This window comes from Rhipicephalus sanguineus, chromosome 1, assembly GCF_013339695.2.
Source record: "Rhipicephalus sanguineus isolate Rsan-2018 chromosome 1, BIME_Rsan_1.4, whole genome shotgun sequence".
NCBI lineage: Eukaryota > Metazoa > Arthropoda > Arachnida > Ixodida > Ixodidae > Rhipicephalus > Rhipicephalus sanguineus.
In genome coordinates this window covers 284,753,819-284,774,777 of record NC_051176.1, presented here as the reverse complement: position 1 = coordinate 284,774,777, position 20,959 = coordinate 284,753,819, and the positions used below count along the sequence as shown (strand labels likewise).

The 20,959-nt window shown below is 44.0% G+C and overlaps 1 protein-coding gene across 1 annotated transcript in view; it reads right to left on the bottom strand.

Moving 5' to 3' along the window:
• The window catches only part of LOC119379167 (MMS19 nucleotide excision repair protein homolog), a 105,098-nt gene that overhangs the window by 79,624 nt on the left and 4,515 nt on the right, over window positions 1-20,959 (bottom strand). The window contains exons 5-7 of the mRNA XM_037648368.2: window positions 11,823-11,967; window positions 9,381-9,506; window positions 8,868-8,929 (exon numbers count right to left, since the gene is read on the bottom strand). Of these exons, the coding sequence (XP_037504296.1) occupies window positions 8,868-8,929; window positions 9,381-9,506; window positions 11,823-11,967 (333 nt within the window). The remainder of the gene's footprint in view (window positions 1-8,867; window positions 8,930-9,380; window positions 9,507-11,822; window positions 11,968-20,959) is intronic.

Genomic DNA, 20,959 nt, shown 5'->3' with positions numbered 1-20,959 from the left:
ACTGATTTGCTTTGTGTTTGCCTTAAGAGCGGCTGTTTAACCCTTTCACTGCCAATCCTGAAATACTTTGGGCAACGACACACGCATAAGCCTTGCCAATCCCGAGTATATTCGTTTTTCCTCTTTAAATCATTCCCTGCCACTCGTGAAAGGACTCTTGTAAAAAAAAAATAATGCGGGCGTATCCCGTCGTCTATGGAGAGAACATATAAAGGAATATAACTTGTGGTGAAATTTATGACAACAGATGGGGCATGCTTCAACATCAGCGTTGGTTCGCGTCTCATTGCTAGCATCTCAGCAGTGGAGCCATGGCAAGTCAGCGTGCCACGTGCGCGCGCTATTTGACAGACGAAGAAATTCATGAGCTCTTAATCAATTTGGACTCCGAATAAAATGGATAACTAGTGGCTCAGCAACTCTGAATTAATGGCTAATTATATTATTTTGTTATTAGTTCCTTGCTTGTAATTTTCTTGTAATTGTTAATGTGAGTGCTACTTTTTATTTGATGAGATAATCCCCAGTATAAATTTTACATGTCCTGAAGAGCATCCTACTGCATTGCTAACAGAAAATTTCCATGTAACATGAAAAAAAGAAAAAAGACCCGGCAGGGAGTGTGGAACAGTGCCAAAAAAACCCGGCATTGAAAGGGTTAAAAAGACCCTTCAACTATGTTAGGCAAGAAAAGTGAAAACTAATCACAGTTTAGTTACTGAAATTACCAAAATATGCCCATCACGCCAACAGTCATAAGTACAGATCCTAAGACGCGAAACAAAAACGGCTTGGCGGCAATGTAGCTGTACATGCAGGCTGTGCAATTAACTAGAATCTTTACGCTGTGATCAGTATTTAAGTGTGGTATAGCCGAAAACCGAAAATTGTGTAATTTCAGGCAGGTGCATTTCAGTCGAAATCTTATAACACCAAAGTTATTTATGCATTTGAATTATCCTAGTTTATTGCACAGATTAATGTTCCAGAAAGAAGCATGGGAAGTTTCATCGAAGAATATTATTTTATTCAAAAGTTATGACTTTTTGCGTAACAAAAAACAACTAATAATGAAGTTTTAAGAAAAACAAGCGTGTTATATACATAATTGGAAGGTCGTGGGGGAATAAAAGCTGCCAGACTCATAGCTGGGTCCTTCCTCAGCTGCCACAAGTCCACCATGAGATTGTTTTAGCAGCTCGTTTTTCTCAGCCTTGTTTTTCGTCAGCTGTTGACTGGCGCTTGGCATTCTTCAAGCGTGTTCGGTCCTTGCGGAGGCAACCTTTTGAGGTGCCGTAGCCAGGATCGATACCAGCCTGCCTTAAGATATCCAGCGTGCCACTATTTCCATTGTTGAACTGACATATACAATCGCATATTCCAAAACATAGAGTGCACAGGCCTACATAGACATCTTTAGAGACACGCTGCCAGAGCATCCCACTGAAGCATTCATTCACGTTTTGCATTTTTTCTTCAAGACATCTCATCAGAAGTTCGTCTCAACAGAGGTGTACATACACAGGCTTCACTTTGCTCAGGATGTCTTTGGAAAAACCTCCCCTGTGCTTGTAGCGTCCTGTGCCCAGAGCTTTCACTCAAATGAAGGCACACTAACTTTTCAGACATTGCGCTTCGACCTTTGTTTCACTCGGAATTTATCCATACCTTGTTATATTCTGTAAGACACCAATCTAGTACACTGAAGTGAGAAATAAATACCTTTCACCATAGTAGTACAACACATCGGTGCAGTGTAAAGACGATGTCACGTCGTGTGCCCCACATGGCAATTTGTGCAACTCGAATAAATAATGGTCGCGATCGCCATTGCTCTATCTTATTAACCTTTAAAATATTTCATCACAAACTAATCTAAATGTATCCTGCATTTTTGAGCACAAACATGTAAGTTTGTTTTAGTCATTCTAATGTCGGTATCGTTTTCACATTATGTCAGTTTCGGTTTCAAGGAAGTCGCCGGCACTTTTAAAAAGCAACATAACTTTTGAAGACAACCAGACAGAGACGTCATTTTTTGCTGCAGCAAAATTACGAATTGTCTTAGATTCTTAAAATACCAAAAAATGAAATTTTATTTATTTATTTATTTCACAATACTGCAGGCCACATGGCCCAGGCAGGAGTGGAATTACAGAGAAAGAAGAACAATACAAAATAATTGATAACAACACTGGCAGCACAAGCAATATGTCGCTGTCGCTTGGACGATTTATAAGAAAGGAATGAAAAAAAAAAAATCACGAACAATTTATAACAACACTCGCAGCATAATGGTTTAACAGCAATATAAGAGCAATATAACAGCATTGTATCAGTTTATAACGCAGCATAACAGCAATATAATTTTCTATGATTCAATATTCATTACGAAAAATGTTGCTCAAGGACTTCGTCAAAATTATCTGCCTCGCAAACGAACTTAGGTAGACTGTTCCAATCCGAAACAGTGCGGGGAAAAAAACTTTGTTTGAATGCCTCTGTTTTGGCAAAAATGTGTTGTAGGGTGTGTTTGTGAGTGTTGCGCGTTGTTCTCGCTGTAGTGGTCTTTAAATATGAAGGTGCAGACATACCAAGTTTTCCGTTAAAAATATTGCGCAAGAATTTTAGTCGACTGATCTTTCTGCGGACAGCCAAGGTGGGGATGTTATGAGCTTTCATGAGTTGAGTTGGTGAATCTAGTCTTTTGTACTTATTGAATATAAATCTGATGGCTTTCTTTTGTAGCGTTTCTAAGCTTTGTATATCTTTTTTCGTGTACGGATCCCATACAACGGACGCATACTCCGACTTAGGTCTGATAATAGCATTATACGCTTGAAGTTTAACATTCACAGTTGCCTTTGCAAGCTTCCTTTTCAAAAAGCACAGTTTCCAAAAAGCAGAAGTGCACACTGACGAAATGTGTGCTCGCCACGTCATATCACTTGAAAGGGTGATCCCTAAATACTTACACTGCATTACTGATTGAATGGGGGAGCCATGAATATTGTAGGTAAACACACTAGGATTTGTTTTTCGCGTTATATTCATGAGCACGGTTTTATCAACGTTTAATTCCATGTCCCATGCTGCGCACCAGCATTCAATGTTACGAAGAGTTTGCTGTAATAGGTTATGGTCGTCAGGGCAGGTTATTTCTTTAAACACAACACAATCATCCGCGAAAAGCTTCATGGACACTGTGTCCGCGATTGCTTGCACTAAATCATTTACATATATAAGGAACAATAGTGGCCCCAACACACTTCCCTGTGGCACACCAGAAGTGACATTGAGCATCCTAGATACACTAGATTTAATTTCGACGAATTGTTTTCTATTAGTTAAATAAGATTCAACCCACTTAATAAGATAAAGCGGTAATCCTATGTTACGTAATTTCAGAAGTAATTTACTATGCGGAACCTTATCAAACGCTTTTGAAAAATCGAGTAGAAGTATATCAGTTTGCTTTTTTTAATTAAGCTTTTTTTGAAAAAAACATCACTTTCAAGGATGGCAACACACCTAAAATGAGTTCTCACATAAAATTGTTCACATACGTACTGTTTTATTGAAAAGCCCTTGACCCACTAATTATACTACAGAGCCTTATTTCCTTTACAGCACCACAAATAATGATTTGCAATGCTCTCTAATCCAACCATATCGAGCCTGAAAAAGAGGAGACTCATGTCATCAAAGCCTGTTGTAACGTTCTAGATACCACCGGCGCATACACCTAGACTTTAGTTATGGTGTGCAAAGCTGAATTCAATTGGCACTAGAGAGGACAAGAGGGGAGAATCAATTTCAAAGAAAAGCGCACAAAATTAGCCAATATGACAGCCTTTGGCAATGTGATCATTGTGTGACCTGCAAACACTACAAACACTACATTTGGTGTTTGCAGGTCACACAAATAATGCAGAGCAAAACATTTTTGTGCCAGACGAGCCGCGCGGACGAGGGGAATCGCTGATGATGATGATGATGACAAACTTTATTTATGTACAGGCAAAGCTCCTGTGGATTGCCTCGTAGGGGCCTTGCTGATGGTCAGGGCCCTTAGTCCAGGGCTCCGCTGGCTCTTGCCATCCGCTCTGCTCTCTGAACGAGCCTGATCTGGTCGTCGAGGGCCGGACTGGACAGCAGTGCCTCCCACTGCTCACATGAGGTGTTCATGTTGTGGTGTTCGAGGTCGTGTAGTGTGCACTCCCATGTAATGTGGTACAGGGTTGGTGTGGCCCCGCACCATGGGCATTCATCCCTGTAAGATGTGGGGTGCATGCGGTGTAGTGTGTGTAGGTTTTTGTAGGTTCCGGTTTGGAGTCTACGCCATGCAGTGGCCTCCTTCGTCGCAAGCTTTTGATGAGGTGGTGGATACCTTAGGCGTCGCCCTCTGTGGTAATTCAGTATTGTGGCATACTGGAGGTCAACTGGCTCCGGGTCCGCTGCAGTCGACGTAGGGAGCGCTCGGTTGTGTACGAAGCCTCGAGCTGCCCGGTCGGCGTGCAGGTTACCCGTGATGCCAGAGTGGCCTGGTATCCATATGACGGTCTGTATGTAGGAGTCGTCCTTGCCTTCCCTTGGTATTTGTGCAAGGACATGTGCCGCAGGCACACCAATTCTGCCCTGCAGGAAGTTCCTGCAGGCCTGCTGGGAGTCTGTGAGTATTGTCAGCGGCTTGTTTGCATGCAGGCCTTCGCGGATGGCAAGTGCGATGGCCAGCTCTTCGGCTTCTGTGATCTTGCAAGGGCGGACAGATGCTCCAGAGGTTATGTGGCCTCGGCGGTCGCATACCACTGCCACTGCTCCTTTAGTCGTCGTCCCATACATGGCAGCGTCCGTGAAACGGGCTGTAGTTTGGAATCTATAGGTTTTCTGGAAGTATTGGGCCCTTGCTCTCCTTCTGCCGCTGTGCAGGTTGGGGTCCATGTTGCGTGGAATTGGGGCAACGTGATAGCCCTCCCGGACATGACGAGGTATCTCGCAGGTTTCCTGGGCTCTCGTTGTCGAGGCTTGGAATCCTAGGGTTTTTAGGACCTGTTGGCCCGTGCGAGTACGCTCAAGTCTCTGTTGTTGTGAGACGTGAAGTGCTTCAACAAGTTCGCTGAGGGTGTTATGAAGCCCCAGTGCCATCAATTTCTCAGTAGATGTACTGGTCGGCAGACGGAGAGCAGTCTTGAATGCCATTCTCAAGAGGGTGTCGGCCCGTCTGGTCTCAGATTGTGTGAGATTATAATAAGGTAGGCTATATGTTATGCGGCTTACCACCAGGCTTCGAACAAGTCGAAGGGTGTCTCCTTCCTTCATCCCTCTTTTCTTATATGTCACCCGAGATATCATGCGTGATATAGCCTTGACGCTGGTTTGGAGGAGCATAAGGGTGTGGGTGGCTCGTTGGTTACTCTGCAGCCACATGCCCAGGATCCTGATCAATGGTTTCTCTGGTATGAGGTTTCCATTGAGGTATACCTCAAGTTTTTGTGATGGGTCTGTGGAAGCTGCGTGGTTACGTCTGCTTCTCCATACACGTAAGATTTCAGATTTCTCTGGGGAGCACTGTAGACCACGCTGGCTGACATATTCTTGGATGATGTGAGCTGCAGTTTGCAGGCGCTCTTCCTTTTCAGCGAGTGATCCTTTTGTGGTCCAGAGTGTCATGTCGTCTGCATAGAAGGCGTGTCGGAGCCCTTCTACCTCCTGCAGTTTTCTGGCAAGGCCGACCATGGCTACGTTGAAGAGCGTGGGTGATATTACTGCTCCTTGCGGCGTGCCCTTGTTGGGAGGTTGGTATGCAGGAGTCTGGAGCTCTCCGATCTTCAACTCCGCTGTGCGTTGGCTTAAGAAGCTCTGAATGTACTTGTATGTTCTTTCACCACAGTTGGTGTTTGCGAGCCCCTCCAGTATTCCTTGGTGGCTGATGTTGTCGAAAGCCCCTTTAATGTCGATGGCTAAGAGGACGTGTTCACCGTTGCGGGGAACGCTGATGTGAGGTCACATGATGCGGCGTCCGCCCCTTCAAATCTAGATTCGTTTAGTCGTCTGAATGCACCATTAAGTACTACCAGAGTCCTTCAATGCTTTTCTGGTCACAAAACACCTCTGTAACGCTATGGGGAGAGCTTTCTATGTTGCCGCAGCTGCCGCACAAGGAGCGCACGGGGGGCACTGAGAAGAGCTTCGATGCGTAGGGAGAGCTGGGGGCCCGAGGAATCCGGCAGCATCAGCGTTCAATTTTCCTCGTTTTTCTAAATTTGTGTGACTGACGGCTGTGAGAAATGCGTGCGAGGACACGGATGGTGTAGATGAGTGACGATACCGAAGACTTGCTGTGTACCGGGTTGTCGCTCTGGCTACAGAGGCACGAGCAAAAAGGTGTCGTTGTTTAATTTGCCAAGGGACGGCGATGAGAGGGATGAATGGAAACGTGAAATACTGTGACAGGAAGCTGGCGGATTTACCTATGATTCTGAACACATTAGAGCGTGCGCAAAACATTTTGACGCCACCGTTATTCAAACGGACGACTTCATAGTGAACAGAGAAAATGTGTCTTCAACACGAGCAGGCAAAGTTGCGGGCCGGCGCTGTTTCTTCCGCAGCTTGCTAGTTTTTTAGGTTCTTTCCAGCTTATTAAATGCTTTGCATTGTTTCCTAGCTTCCGTTGCCAAAAAAACATTTTTCTTTTTTTCATTTTTACTGACTGAATGTCAACTAAGCTAATTTTTTTTATTTTTATATTATACTTCAGAGTTTGCTTTCTTTTTGCAATAGCTTGCTCCCTTTGTGTAGTGGCCTTACAGAAAGTTTTCCTACACTAGGAAAATGTCGCTTATAGCTTCCTGTTTTCTGGGGTATTTTTCCAATAAAAGTCTTTCTATCCTTCTCTTTCTACTGTAGCATTCTTGCTTTGTTTACTGTAAGTTTAGTGGCTCGACAGCGTGATGTTCTCAAACATATGCATTGAAATAAGCAATTATAGTGAAGTATGGACACAATGGGCGTTACTGTTTCCTCAGCTTGACAGGTTTTTGGGAATTATGCCCAGTGTTATGTTTTTCATGTTCTGAATAAATCAAAAGTGCCACAGAGCTCTGCTTGTAAAGAGATGTGTGTATTTTCTCTAGATTAGTGAAACATGGTTTCGTTTCAGTTAATCAAGTCTCCCCTGTGCAGTCTTTATTAAGAAAACCGCTGCATCATGCAGTGCAGACGTAGTCCGTCTAAGCAGTCAAAGTAACGCACGTTGTGATTTGTGAAGGTGCCACCAACGCGAAGATTGGAGATACCCAAGTGCCCTTGCGACGCTGAGCAATGTGAAGTGCAACACACTTTCGCTCGTGCAATGTCCAGGTAACATGAAGTTGTCAAAGTTACTCGTCGAAAATGCACAAAACGTGGTTACAAACTCGGAGTTAAGGCGAGGTTAGGTCCCAGAGATCAGCGGGTATTCACGCGGTACATGGACGTTACCTCGTGAAAGCTCTGTCACTCCTGATTTCAAGTGTAGCCAAAGCTCTGTGAGGTAAGCTGCAATGGAGTGAAGTTAACTTTTATCAACTGTAGACACAAGGATGTAGACCTTTTCTTTCTTGTAATGCGGCCGTGTCAAACTCCCGTGGCATAGATGCCCTGATTCTAAATAGTGTGATCAGCGCTGGCTCAACTCCCACTGTGAGGATTCAGTTTGCGAAGTGGTGGGTTTGTAAGGCTTGTGCAGTGTCACAAGTCTAAGTAAGTATCTCGTGCCTAAATAAATACTCTTGTGCTATACTGCTTGAGGTAAGGAATCACGCTGGAACAACATATACAGCTAATATTGCTACGTCGGCATGACTGGATCCATCGCAGCTTTGATGTCTTAAAAAAATATGCGAAAGTAAGTTTTTACACATGTATGCAACAACCACATTGTATGTCAATGAAGTATGAGTGGTCGTCGATTTATTGCGGTTTGGTGCAAGATAAAGGATTGCCTCAAACCGGCACAGCATTCAGCCGAGCGCAGTGCACGCGCATGAATGCCCCCGTGTTGACCGCAGCGACCCTAGCGGCAGCCTCTGTCCCTGATGAAACTGTGGGCACAGTTTCATAACCAGAAAAGCATTGAAGGACTCTGGTACTACTCTTCATAATAACCTAAGCGAATACTAAATAATCCAAAGCTAACCATTTTATGACATCATTTCTTGCCAAGACAAAAGATAAATATATAGTTAAAACTTGATCTAACGAAACCCAATTTTCTAACGAAAAAAAATGTTCATTTCCTGGCAGGTACCCATAGGGTTCAACGTTGTCATCAACCCAAATTAACTAATTAACTCTGCCGTCAAACCAGACTTAACGAAGTTTTTTGGGGGGGCTACATTGCTCTGGCCATAGAGCCCTCCATGTCCGGGTGATGTGGGAGGTTCCATGGCCAGGCCGCCCTTGGGCTGCCCTCACGGGTTTTTCACATGCGCAGGCATGGGCTGGTGGCAAAAACAATGCCGCGGTAGCTTTTGGGTGTCGCTATATTGCTATATTAGATATCGAAGCACCAAAAAATCCATTTCTTAATACAGTAGACTCCTGTTAAACGAAAGCTGAAGGGACCAGGAAAATATGTTTCATTTAACAGGAGTTTCGTTTACTGAGAGATGAAAAGGGGTGCAGAATTCAAGCACAAAACCAATAATGTTAGAGGCAGTTGTTCCATTTAAGCAGCAATTTCATTTAAGAGAGTTTCGTTTATTGAGAGTCTACTGTATTACAAACTTCCTGATTTAATGAAATAATTCAAGCATGGTCATCACTTTGTTAAATTGAATTTCCACTGTAGCTTAAAAGTGATAGATGCAACAAGTGAAGCTTACAGGATTGAAGTCAACAGGAAAATAGCACGCACACACTTCAAACACAGATTCTTCTAGTTCACCTGAAAAGAAATAAAAAAGCATTATTTATATTATCAAGTTGCACAGTTCACACGTACTTATTTAATAAGCCTAGGAGGGTGCAGGTTGGCAGAGTTGCGATGAGCGACAAACATGCACACCCCATACTGCTGCTGCTGCTATTGCTACTAATGATAATAATAATAACCACAATAATAAAAGTCAGTTGTTCTTGGTAATCGCAAGCAGTGTGTCTGTGCAGGTGGATCTCCGAAGGTAATCAATGCACAAACAGTTGCGTGCAGGTATGACACCTTTCACCGTAGCACAGTTTCTTTAACTATGTGCACTGACTTTCTATCTAACACTAGTAAATTTCATTAAATGTGTATAACAGCAGTTATCAGTAATGTGTTATAACCACACTAGTTATATGATAATCAAATTTGCCATTCTGCATCAGAGCAGTAAAGCATTGCAAAGGAGACTCACCTAAAATAAAGTTCTTGCAAATCATAGGGATTATGGCAAACACTTGCAAGAGACATCGTGGATCTCGTTCGCCTTCAATCGCTTGAATGCAACCTTGCACAAATTGGCTACCTATTTTACACAGAGCTGAAAAAACAAAAGATACCACAGAACATGCGCATTATTTGGATTGCAAAAGTTAGGACTTTCAAAAAGCTTCAACCAAAAAATTGGTTTATTTCCCAATGTTTCGGAATCACCTCTATTCCTTCTTCAGGGGGACTGATTCTCCCCAAAGAAGGAATCGAGTTGATTCCGAAAATATGAGAAATAAACCCATTTTTTATTTGAAGCCTTCCGAGTCTTAATTCACTCACCCTGAAGAGTAATTAACCACTCCCCCCTGAATAAGGAATCGAGTTGATTCCAAAACATCAGGAAATACACTCAAACCTCATTATAACAAAGTCGCATCTGCCACGAAAATAACTTCGTTATATCCGAAAATTCGTTATAAACGTTTATTTGTAACACTGTAGCTATGACAAGACTATTCTTCATTTACTTTGTTATAACCGATAATTCGTTATACCGTATAAACGCGTGTAAGGGCCGCACCCGTGTAAGGGCCGCACCCCGTTTTTTTGAAGTGCATATTCTAAAAAAAAAATATCCGCGTAAGAGCCGCACCCACACTTTCCTCAACCAATACGTATTCGCGCGCGCGCGTAAGCTTCTAGGCGTAGTCGATAGATGGCGCAAGGAAACGCAACGATCATCATCTTCACCAGAGTATATAGATATATATTTTTGGATTTTATTCGTGTTAAGATGTTCGTGAAGTGGGCTAAAAATTTTAACTTTTTATTAGTATTCATAGACCGGCCAACTAAAGGTTAAAGCAGGATTTTATCTTTAGCTTCTCACATCTCTATACAAACGCGCTATTGGCGCTATCCATATCGGCATTAGCATCACCAACTTTGGCATGGCGTTCGCGTCATTCGCGTTGTTCGGTTTTTGCAGTTCAGCCAGCCGTCTGCTGTAGTTTTGTGCACTGTTCGATGACCTTCGTGCTAGCTTGTTTTCTACTCGGCGTTCACGTTTTGGCAAGATGGGCAAGTACCTGAATAGCTACACTGCTGGCTATAAGTTGAAGGTGATCGAGTATGCTCTCGAGCATGGGAAACGTGCCGCCGGCAGAAAATTCGACGTTGACGAGAAGTGTGTTCGACGTTGGTGTGCTCAAAAAGAAGCCTTGCGAAACACCAATAGCACTAAGCGCGCTTTCCGAGGAGAGCAGTGCAAGTTTCCCGATTTGGAAGAAGACTTGCTCCGCTATGTGACTGAAGTGCGGAATGATGGTCTTGCACTCACAACGGACATGCTGCGTGTGAAGGGACTAGCCTTGGCGACTGTACTTGGGTGGATCCTATCTGCGTGGAGCGCGGTGTCGACGGACATTGTGTCCCGAAGTTTTAAAGTCGCCGGGATATCTAACAGCTTGGATGGCACGGAAGATGACTGCATGTGGGGTGACGGCGCTTCGCAGCACACCATCTCATCTCGGACTCCAAGTCTGAGGACTCGCCGAGTGACGACGATTGAGCACGTATGTCGCAAGAAATGTCGTATACTGCAATAAACGCTTTTCGTTCGCTAACTGGTGCGTTTTTACTTAAAAAAAAAAAATGTCGCGTGTATGGGCCGCACCCTGAAAATTGGCCCTCATTTCTTGAAAAAAAAGTGCGGCCCTTACACGCGTTTATACGGTATCTGTGTTCGTTATAACGAGGATTGAGTGTAAACCAATTTTTTGGTTGGAGCCTTTTGAAAGTCTTAATTAATTAACCCAACCAGGCAGGCAATTTTGTCAAAATGTTCAGCTTTAAAACATGACAAAAGTTGCACGGAGACTGCACAATTAGGGTGGTACTCTTCTCCCGAGTACACAGGCCCTGTTTTGCTCCATTCCAGCTTTGGTGTGAAGTGCTTTTGTTATGAAACAAGCTTGGCACAGCTGAAGTAGCCCATGCATGGTACTGTGCCTGCCAAACATCTACCTCTTCCTTTTCTATTGCACATGTGATATTCCCAGAGCAGTAATGGAAACTTGTGGCCTTACTATTCTTCACAAATAACACTAGTGTCACAACGCATACTGTAAATCATAACCAATCCCAATGAGGATCAAATATCTGGACCACTACTGGCTCTCTAGTGCAAATTAAGGATGGGAGCCAATTACGATCACAAGATTGAACCCACACTGTGCTTGACTGCAGACGCAGCTGCCCTATGCAACTCTGGTACATAACTTGTACAAATACTACCATAGCCATATAATTTTGTCAAAGCTTTCCAAAGTAATGCTTGTTTTCAAGCCATACATAATTTAACAGCTTTTATTATTAGGCAACCAGAGGTGTCTGCAACATGCGACGTCTTTTACTAGATACCCACCTGAGTTGTAATTAAGCAGCATGTAAGCCAGCATCCTGTAGACAATGTAGCGTTCAGCCTGGAGAAGTCCAGGCACTGGCACATCATAGAGGATGGCCTGAAGTGTCTTCTCAATTTCAGTATCACCCATCTCATGATCGTTGATCTGCAAAAAAAAAGTTAGGTTAATACCTCTTTCGAAGAAAATAGCGCTAACATGAATGTGAAATGTGTGTTCTGTGCAGCAGCAACTCCTTTGTTCCTCCCTCCCTGTCAGCAATGGTGAACTGCAGGTAGGCATATCCAAAGATGAGCCTTCAATGAATTTGTCACTGCATCAGGGTCTCAACATTGATCCACGGCTCATGGCTCACTTACAGCTCTCTACAATGGTGTGCTGCGACTTCAGTGGCACGGAATAGGGCCTTTGTTGCAAAGGTCACACAAATCAAACTAACAGCTCTACTAGAGAAAAAGTATATTGAAAACAATCCTCATGCCACTTCCACGAGTCTCAAGACTCATTTTTCTCACATTAGATCCTTTTATGTGTGCTTCAAATGGTTTCTCTCGGGTAACTTGTCCAAAAACCAATTCATTGTATTTCAGTGACTCGTAAAGCATTAGGCAATGATGGATTTCTTTTTTGTTCTACATCATTCGTACATACAAACACCAGGTCATCATTACTGCCTCTTCTATGAGCAGGCTTGAAGCATAAATTTGCAAACATGAGTTTAATACCGCGTACTCAGAACTCCGCTTTCTCCATTCTGCTTGATCATAGCACGAGCTGCATTTTTTATATGAATGCAACAGCGGACCTAATATTTCTTTAATGCAGTAGATAAGATGTTTTCAATAAGTGCACATTTCCCACGCACTGTAAACACACCACCAGTTTTCTGTTCCTCTCTCTCTCTAGCAATGACTGCGCTTTCTTCTTCCGGTCAAGCAACTACATTTTCACTTGGCAGCAACTTTTATGACTTCGGGCATCACAATCCTGAGAAAAACAAAACTTCACTGCAATTTTAGAAGAACATCAAGGACCTTCAGTCCAGGGCCTTGCTTACTGCATTCATTCACCAATGTCAATTTGATGAATGCAACAAAAAATGCTTCATTTTGTGTCTTGGAGACAAGTCAGCAACCCAACATCAAAGGGAGCAGAGGGAAGGGCTTTTGACAGGAGTGGTGGGATAGCAATGCCAGTGTATGTGTTGCAGTGCTGCTTACATTTGGGAGGTGGTGAGTGTGCCAAGTTCAACACAATAGAGAGTTTTAGTGCTGGGTACCCAAGCGGCTTGCGTACCCAAGACGTTGGGGCGGCGGTACTTCACATGCGCGAAGCCCCAAGAACATGCGTCCCCGGGTCACTGAGGCCGTGCATGCGCGCGGCCATAAACAACGCTGCCACCACTGGCCTCCTAACGGAGATCAGCTGTCCCTAGCAGGACACGTCTGCCTCGAATCTATTAAGTGGCCGCCGGGCGCTCTGTAGTTCGCCAGCTCTGAAGCAATGCTCTTACTTGCTTTAGATTAATGTCCTTAAGCTGCCACAGCAAAGTATTGGTGTCGATTCGGCACCATTTTCGAAAGCCATACTCAAATAATCGATGCTGTAGGCTTAGCGAGAGGATGGGCGCTCCAGGAATTTTGGAGGACATAGATTACATGTTTGCTAGTTTCCTTTTTTTCGTCCATAGCTGGCGCTACTTGACGTGGCGGCAGCTGTGGCACATGCTATGCCTTTGCGATAGCGAAATACCGGACAGACTATAAGACGCTAATGAACTCGCACAGTTCATGAAAATGAACGGTACACGGGAAAAGACTACGCCGATCACCCGCCACAAGTTCTCCACGTGTATGTCGTTGTCGGGCTACGGCACCGGCTGCAGTCGCAACTCCGACACGTGCAAAAAAAGCGTTTTTTTTTCTCGGGTTTATAAGTTTGCCATATTAATTAAAGGAGTCCTGACACAAAAATTTTCGCCCCGCGTTTTTTTGCTGCAATGTGTTGCTGGGGGCCTGTTAGTCATAACACGGCACATCGTTTGCTGCAGCGCGCGACAGATAATTAACTACAAGCTCCTCATTACCGACACAGCGTCAGTTTCGGTTTGACAGAGCTCCAAAAACGACAAGCCGCCGGGTGCAACTATCACCACCTAGAGAGTGAAACGCTCAGTCACTTGAGCACACAGAACAGTGACGCATTTCCGTGCAGTCTGTCGTCGCCGGGCTCATCGTCGTCTGATGGCGACGATTTTCTTGCGGCGCAGATGGAAGGAATTTTCAACGTGGCGAATCAATTCAGGTTTGACCCGCTGGCGAGGAGCGATTCGTCGGGAAGCGCGTCAAAACAGAAATGGCGGCTACGACGTCATCATAACTTGTACCGGCTGCAACGGTTACGTATGGGAAGTAGGGGGGTCACCTCGGGTCACCTCCGAGGGTGTCAATGCACCAGGTGCGGCTTATAATGCTGGATCGCGCTCGCGAACTTCAAAATTCATATAAAATACCTTCCAAGCTTTATTCGCTGTCGATTATTTTGCAGATGGTACACGCACATACACGGGAATCGATCTAGCAGGCTATCTCGGCCGCGAAATTTTGTGTCAGTACCCCTTTAAGAATATTTTATTGGAAGCAATTCATTTCACGCCGTTATCTATGCTTAGTTTAAAAATTTTAATTGTAAAAGAACATAAATCAATCCATACGCGACTAGACGCTATGGCGCTGCGAGTGCGTGTGACGTTCTTGCGGCTTGCAGTTGGGTACGCGCCACTATAAAGCATTCCGCTTGGAGAACTCTTGGGTACGCAACGCCACACGCCCCCAAGCCCGCGGGAACCCAGCAATAAAACTCTCTAATAAGGCTTACCTAGTAGGTGTTGGCTGGGTCTTGGTTTGTGCTTATAAGTGTGTACTGGTTGCACTGTGGCACAGAATAGGGCTTCTGGTGCACATCTGTTTGCTTATATATTGCCCATCTACTGCTTACTTGCTTCAGCTACTCATTGAATGAAGAAGCGTCAGTCACCCCAAGTGCAGTAACAAGGACAAGACTTGCAGCCATTCACATCGTACCCAAAACACCAACTGTAGCATTAAATGACATGAACCGAGAAGTTTGTTTTTTGTTAGATATATAATTGTTGGGGTTTAACATCCCAAAACCACAATGTGATTATGAGGGACGCCGTGGAGGGCACCGGATATTTCGACCACCTGGGGTTCTTTAACATGCATCTAAACCTAAGCACACGGGCCTAAAGCATTTCGCCCAAGCATTTTGCGGCGGCCGGGATTCGATCCCACGACCTTCGGGTCAGCAGTCAAGCACCATAACCACTAGACCACCATGGCGGGTTGTCTTTTTGTTAGACAAAACCATATGAAGCCAACATATGAAGCCAGGAAAAGCATAGGGGGTGTTATTCATAGTTTTTTAATTGAAGTGTTGCAACTGCAAAATATGAAGGGAAAATTAATTAAAGTGGACGAAAAAGCAAATCGGCACCATTGGTGATCGAACCCACAACCTTCGTGCAGGCATGATGCAAGTTTCCACTTGAAGAACTAGTAGCCAGATTTTCAACTCTGAAGGACACGATTTATCTCGAAAGGTTGTGGCATTGCATCGAACGCATCCAGTGCTTTAAAGAATGCGTATCGGAATGCATCAACATGCTCCGCCATTCGAATGAGCGACACCCGCGTTCCAGGACGGCTGTGGTGCCCGAACTCACCAGTGACTGCTCCGCCCACTGAGGATATAAAAGCCTCACTGACAATAAAGAGGGGACTTTTTGGTTTGATGCTTGAAGACTTGTCTGCTGTGTTCTTTGTTCTGCACACCTGCCCCAACATGATGGCAGTAACGTGACATACTGTCAGAAGTTTCTGGCTAATGTCAGGAAAGTATCCTCACGTAGTACTTCTTTGCTGAAGATTGCTCTACAAAGAGGATGATGACACCAACATGCCTGGTGACGAGTCAAGAGGGGCTTCCTCCAGAATGCTCGTCATCCAGCTACCATCAAACTTCGACTTCGAAAGAACGCCCGAATGGCCAGCATGGCCGCAAGAATCTGGCAACTACCAGTTTGCTTCAGGATTGAATGAGCTTGAGTGAGGAAGCTCAAGTCAGGACTCTGCTTTACACCATGGGAAGACATGCGAGGATGATATTTCAAACCTTCAACTTGTCTGAAAACGATGCCAGGAAATATGAGGTCGTCCAAGACAAGTTTGACAAGCACTTCGTGGCTGCTAGCAACGTTGTTTATGAAAACACTTGCTTTCACCGTTGAAGCCAGAATCCAGGTAAGAACACCGACAATTTCATTAGTATTGCACACACTTGCAGACAGGTCCAACTTCAGCATTCTCAAAGTTAAAATGATTCATAACCGCTACGTCGTTGGCCTCTGGGAAGTGAAGCTCTCTGAAACACTGCAAATGGATGCCGACCTCACGCTAGCAAGAGCCATCACCAAGGCCTGTCTAAAAAAACAGTACATGAGCAACAGCAACAGTTGCGAAACAACAACAGTTCGTCCGTTACTACAATGGAAACAGACATGGACGCTGCCGAAAAGAAGAGTGTGTATTCGCAATTCCTTCGAAAGGAGCATCAAACGCATTCCGGAGAAGGCACGGCACCCGAAGCTCAGCGGTGTCCTTCCTGCAGGCAAGCATCGCATCCAAGGCCGGTGTGCCCGGCGAAGGCAGCAATGTATTACCACTGCAACGTGCAAGGACACTTCAGCGTGATCTGTCGCAAGAAGAGCTTCACAACCAGCAAGGTAGGAGTGTCTTCATTTCAGAAAGACAATGGATTATACCTTCTCGGTACTGTTGATAACTGCACCAGAAGTACAAAGTTTACTGAAGTGTTTCTTGAAGTGTGTCATGGAAAGCCAGTTTCTGCGAAGACAGACACGGCACTGAGGTATAGATGGTTCCTTCAACATTCCCTGAGATCCCATCAAATTTAGAGAGAACAGGCATAGTTGTAATGGAACCAAGCGGGAACTGACTAAAGGTTTTGGGAAAATTCACTGCAGTTATTAGTTGGAAGCAGGCACTTATCAAACAAACTACATTTCTTGTTGCTTCGTTGCAATCCATTCTTCTTGGTATAGGAGCCTCAGAACAGCTTGGTGTTGTTAAATTTGTGACGGCGTAACGTCTTCAGGACTTTGGGAGCATCGGTACCCTCAGCTGTTTCAGGGATTAGGTACACTATTGGGAGAGTATACCATTGGCTTGAAGCCGAACTCTGTGCCCTATGCAGTTCATGAGGCACGCCACGTTCCTCTTCCTATGAGGGATGCTGTAAAACACAAGTTGGATGAAATGGAAAGACAGGGTGTAATAAGAAAAGTAGAGGGGCCTTCAGAATGGTGCACAGCAATGGTTTCTGTGTGGAAACCATCAGGAGCGATACAAATTTGTGTGGATTTAACGCACTTATAAACAGAAATATACTTAGGGAACATTTATGTTCTGCCCACTGTGGATGAGGCGCTAGGGTTACTGGGTGGTGCAACAGTATTTTCAAAGTTCGACGCAAGTTCTGGTTTATACCAGATTAAGTTGTCCACTGAGAGAGAGCTGTTGACCACTTTCACAATGCCATAAGGAAAGTACTGCTTTCAAAGGCTGCCTTTTGGTATCACATTAGTGCCAGAGTACCTTCAGAAACAAATGTCTGAAATCTTGACTAGCATGCCAGGCATTGTCAATTTGATCGATGATATTTTAGTTTTTGCGAGCACAAAAGTAAAACATGACTATCTCAAGAAAACACTGGAAAGCGAAGTGTGTTGCCACAGGGTCACAGAATTCACAAGGTCACAGGATTTCTTGGATGCCTTATCAGTAAAGAAGGCATAAAACTGGATCCGAAGAAAGTGGACGCCCTCAAACACCTAGATCCCCCTCATGATTCCCTGAGATCCCATCAAGTTTAGAGAACAGGCATAGCTGTAACGGGACCAAGTGGGAACTGACTAAAGTTTTTGGGAAAATTCACTGCAGTTATTAGTTGGAAGCCCTCAAACAGCCTAAGTTTTCCTCTCCAAAATATTCTAGCAATTTATTGTTTTCAATGCATGGGGTAAACCTCAAGAAGATGCTCTGAGAAGCATCAAAGAACAGATATGTTCCGAATGTTGCATGGCAAAATATGCCCCAAAGCACCTGTCGATAGTTTCCGCTGATGCCTCTTCATTTGGGCTCGGTGCATTACTATTCCAAGAGCAAGGTCATGGTGAGCGCTGTCCGAGGGCGTATGCGTCCAGGTCATTATTGCCAAGAGATCCACGGTATGCACAGATCGAGAAGGAAGCTTTAGCCCTAACATGGGCAGCAGAGAGGTTTGAGGGTTATCTCAGAGGACTCTAAGTAAAGTTTGAGACTGACCACAAATCACTACTAATGCTGCTGCGCATGGCACCGCTTGATTTGCTTCCTCTGCACATTAAGTGCTTCCGAATGAGGCTAATGGGCTTCATGTTCAAAGTGGAGAATGTGCCCGAAAAAAATCTGGTCTTGGCAGATACTCTGTCAAGGCCTCCGCTCCAATCGACTCAGAGAGATCCTCAAGCACTGTCTGCATACAAAATTGAGCACTTTGCCAAAGGTTGTGTTGATACTGTGGCTGAATTAGTGGCTTTGAGAAAGTTGAGCAGGGTCAGGCAGAAGGTACTGTGTGCTAAACTTTGGTTTGTTTCGGTCGAAACGGGTGGCCACAATATCGTTCTCTTCAGGTCTGTATGCAATCATACTAGCAATCCAGGGCAGCAACCTCGGTTTGTAATAGGGTTTTGATGAAAGGCATGCACCTCATCATACTGCAGCGTCAAAGAGCCGAAGTCTTGAATCACCTACATGTCTTGATTCTTGTCTTGTCTACGTGTCTAAGTCTTGGTCACCAGGGCATCACTAAATGTCAGTCGCGTGCGCACAAGTCTGTGTGGTGGCTGGGACTGAGCTCAGAACTAAAAAAATGAATGACTAACCGCCGAGATTGCTGTATGTCGCGTGAACAAGCTGCACAACCAATGATCCCATCCGACACCCTGATGCTGCCTTGGGTGAAAGTCGGCACTGACCTTTGCCAAATAAGGATGCGGACTATCTGGCCGCTGTCGATTACCTGTCTCGATATCCAGAAGTTGCCAGTCTTGAATCAACTACTGGTGATCACGTAGTAAATCAGCTTACAAGCATCTTTGCATGGCATGGTATTCCTGAAATACGGTCTTTCCAAGCCAAACGTCCCATTCATTTTGGCGACCATTTCAAATGTGATTGAAAAAAAACTGTGCTGATTTCTTGCATTGAAAACAGTAAATTGCTAGAATATTTCGGAGAGGATTAACTTTTTGGTCACGTGGGAGCTTTCCAAATTTTGAAGGATGTCGTCTGGGTGACGTTTGTTAGAAAATTAGTTCTGAGAGTATCATTTCTTGTTTGAATGCCAAATTTGGTTTACTTATTAAGAAAAGGCGCCTGTGTAAGATGTCTGAATCTCAGTTATATTACTGCAATTTTCTGCCATATACGGCTCCACAGATTTTGTCAAAATGTTCTATGTTTGCATTTTTTCCCTTGTAATACTACACTATGCATGAATATCCCAGTAATCAATACTTACTCTGTAGAAGGTATATTTTGTGAAAAAATACTTTCAGGCCACTGAAATTTGTAAATATTACAAGAAAAAATCACGGATTTCTGAAAATCTTCATTTCGGGCCACACTGAGACGCAATTTACACCACGTGGTGCCCCAATTAAAAATGATCTTTATACCTCAACCGAAAGCAAATAAGCAGTTCTGCTTTTATGAAAACTTTTATCATTACAGGGTGATTCCACGTAAGATCGAACAAACGATGGCTGGTCGACCTCTCAAATTTATTTGAAAATTTTATATATTATTGCCTGATGAGTGGAAAGAAGAGATCCGCAATTTGTTTTGCCGCCAAAAATTTTTTCGAACCACAGGAAATCAATAATGACGAAGAGGTGGAGTGGAGCGCTCATCCGCTCTGCTGTTTTGGCCAACTTTCGTTATGAACTGCACAATATATATTAAAGTTAGGTAGCTGAAATTTATTTACCTAAATATATGCATGTTTTTGCTTCTGCTCAGGTATTTTTAGTTTTTATGTGTAGTGTAGATGTTTTTATAAAAAACCTCAAAAATGGCCCAATCGGCAAAATTTTCTTTACTTTGAAGGTCTTTATCTCAAAAAAGCCTTGTAGCAGAGCGACAAAAATTCTGCATTACGTTCTTCACATGCTTATCTACCAAACTGCCAAATCTTGTATTTATATAACTTTTCAGTAAAGAGATATGATCGGGCTAACTTCAAGAAAACACCGAACAATGAAAACTTCTGACGACAATTAAAAAAAAACCCCATTTTTTAAATTTCTTAAACTTTGTCCACTTATTCTCCTCCACATCAGCTTTCACAATCATTAAAAACATGTTGCATAATGTCGTTGCACTAATAGTTACGGCCCCTCCAATGAGACCCTTTGGCAAGGATGGGCAATTCCGACTTCTTGCCCAGAAAGTGTATAAAATGCAGGCAGGATTGAATTTTTAATAGCATACGTTGTTGGGCTACTTGGTTCATAATCTTCAAAATTGGCTAGCGCGAAAATCGACAAGGACTAAGAAGGAACACTGATGAACACTAGCGCCTGTCCTGTACATCAGTGTTCCTTCTCAGTCCTTGTCGATTTTCGCGCTAGCCAATTTTGAAAAAGGATTGAATTTCTTTTTATTAAAAGGCCAGCAGGTACCTAAAAAGGTGTCGCCGGCACTGAAGACGTTAATTTTGAAAATATTTGGTCACTGCAGCGGCCACGAGCGCGGGGCTATCGACCAGGCGCGCGCGCACCCGAGATGCTCGTTGTAAGAGACGGCGCAGTGAGAGCTCGTTTTCGCGTCCTCAGACCGATTGAGTTCGAAACAGCAACACCTCTCGGGTGACTTGGACGCACGTGCACCGGTAGTCGCAGTGATCTGATTAATTGCGTCGATTTCATTTTCAGGGGGCATAAGAATGTCATCGTTAAACTGTGCGTTCCGTGAAGATCTTTCATTGCAGTGGTAGC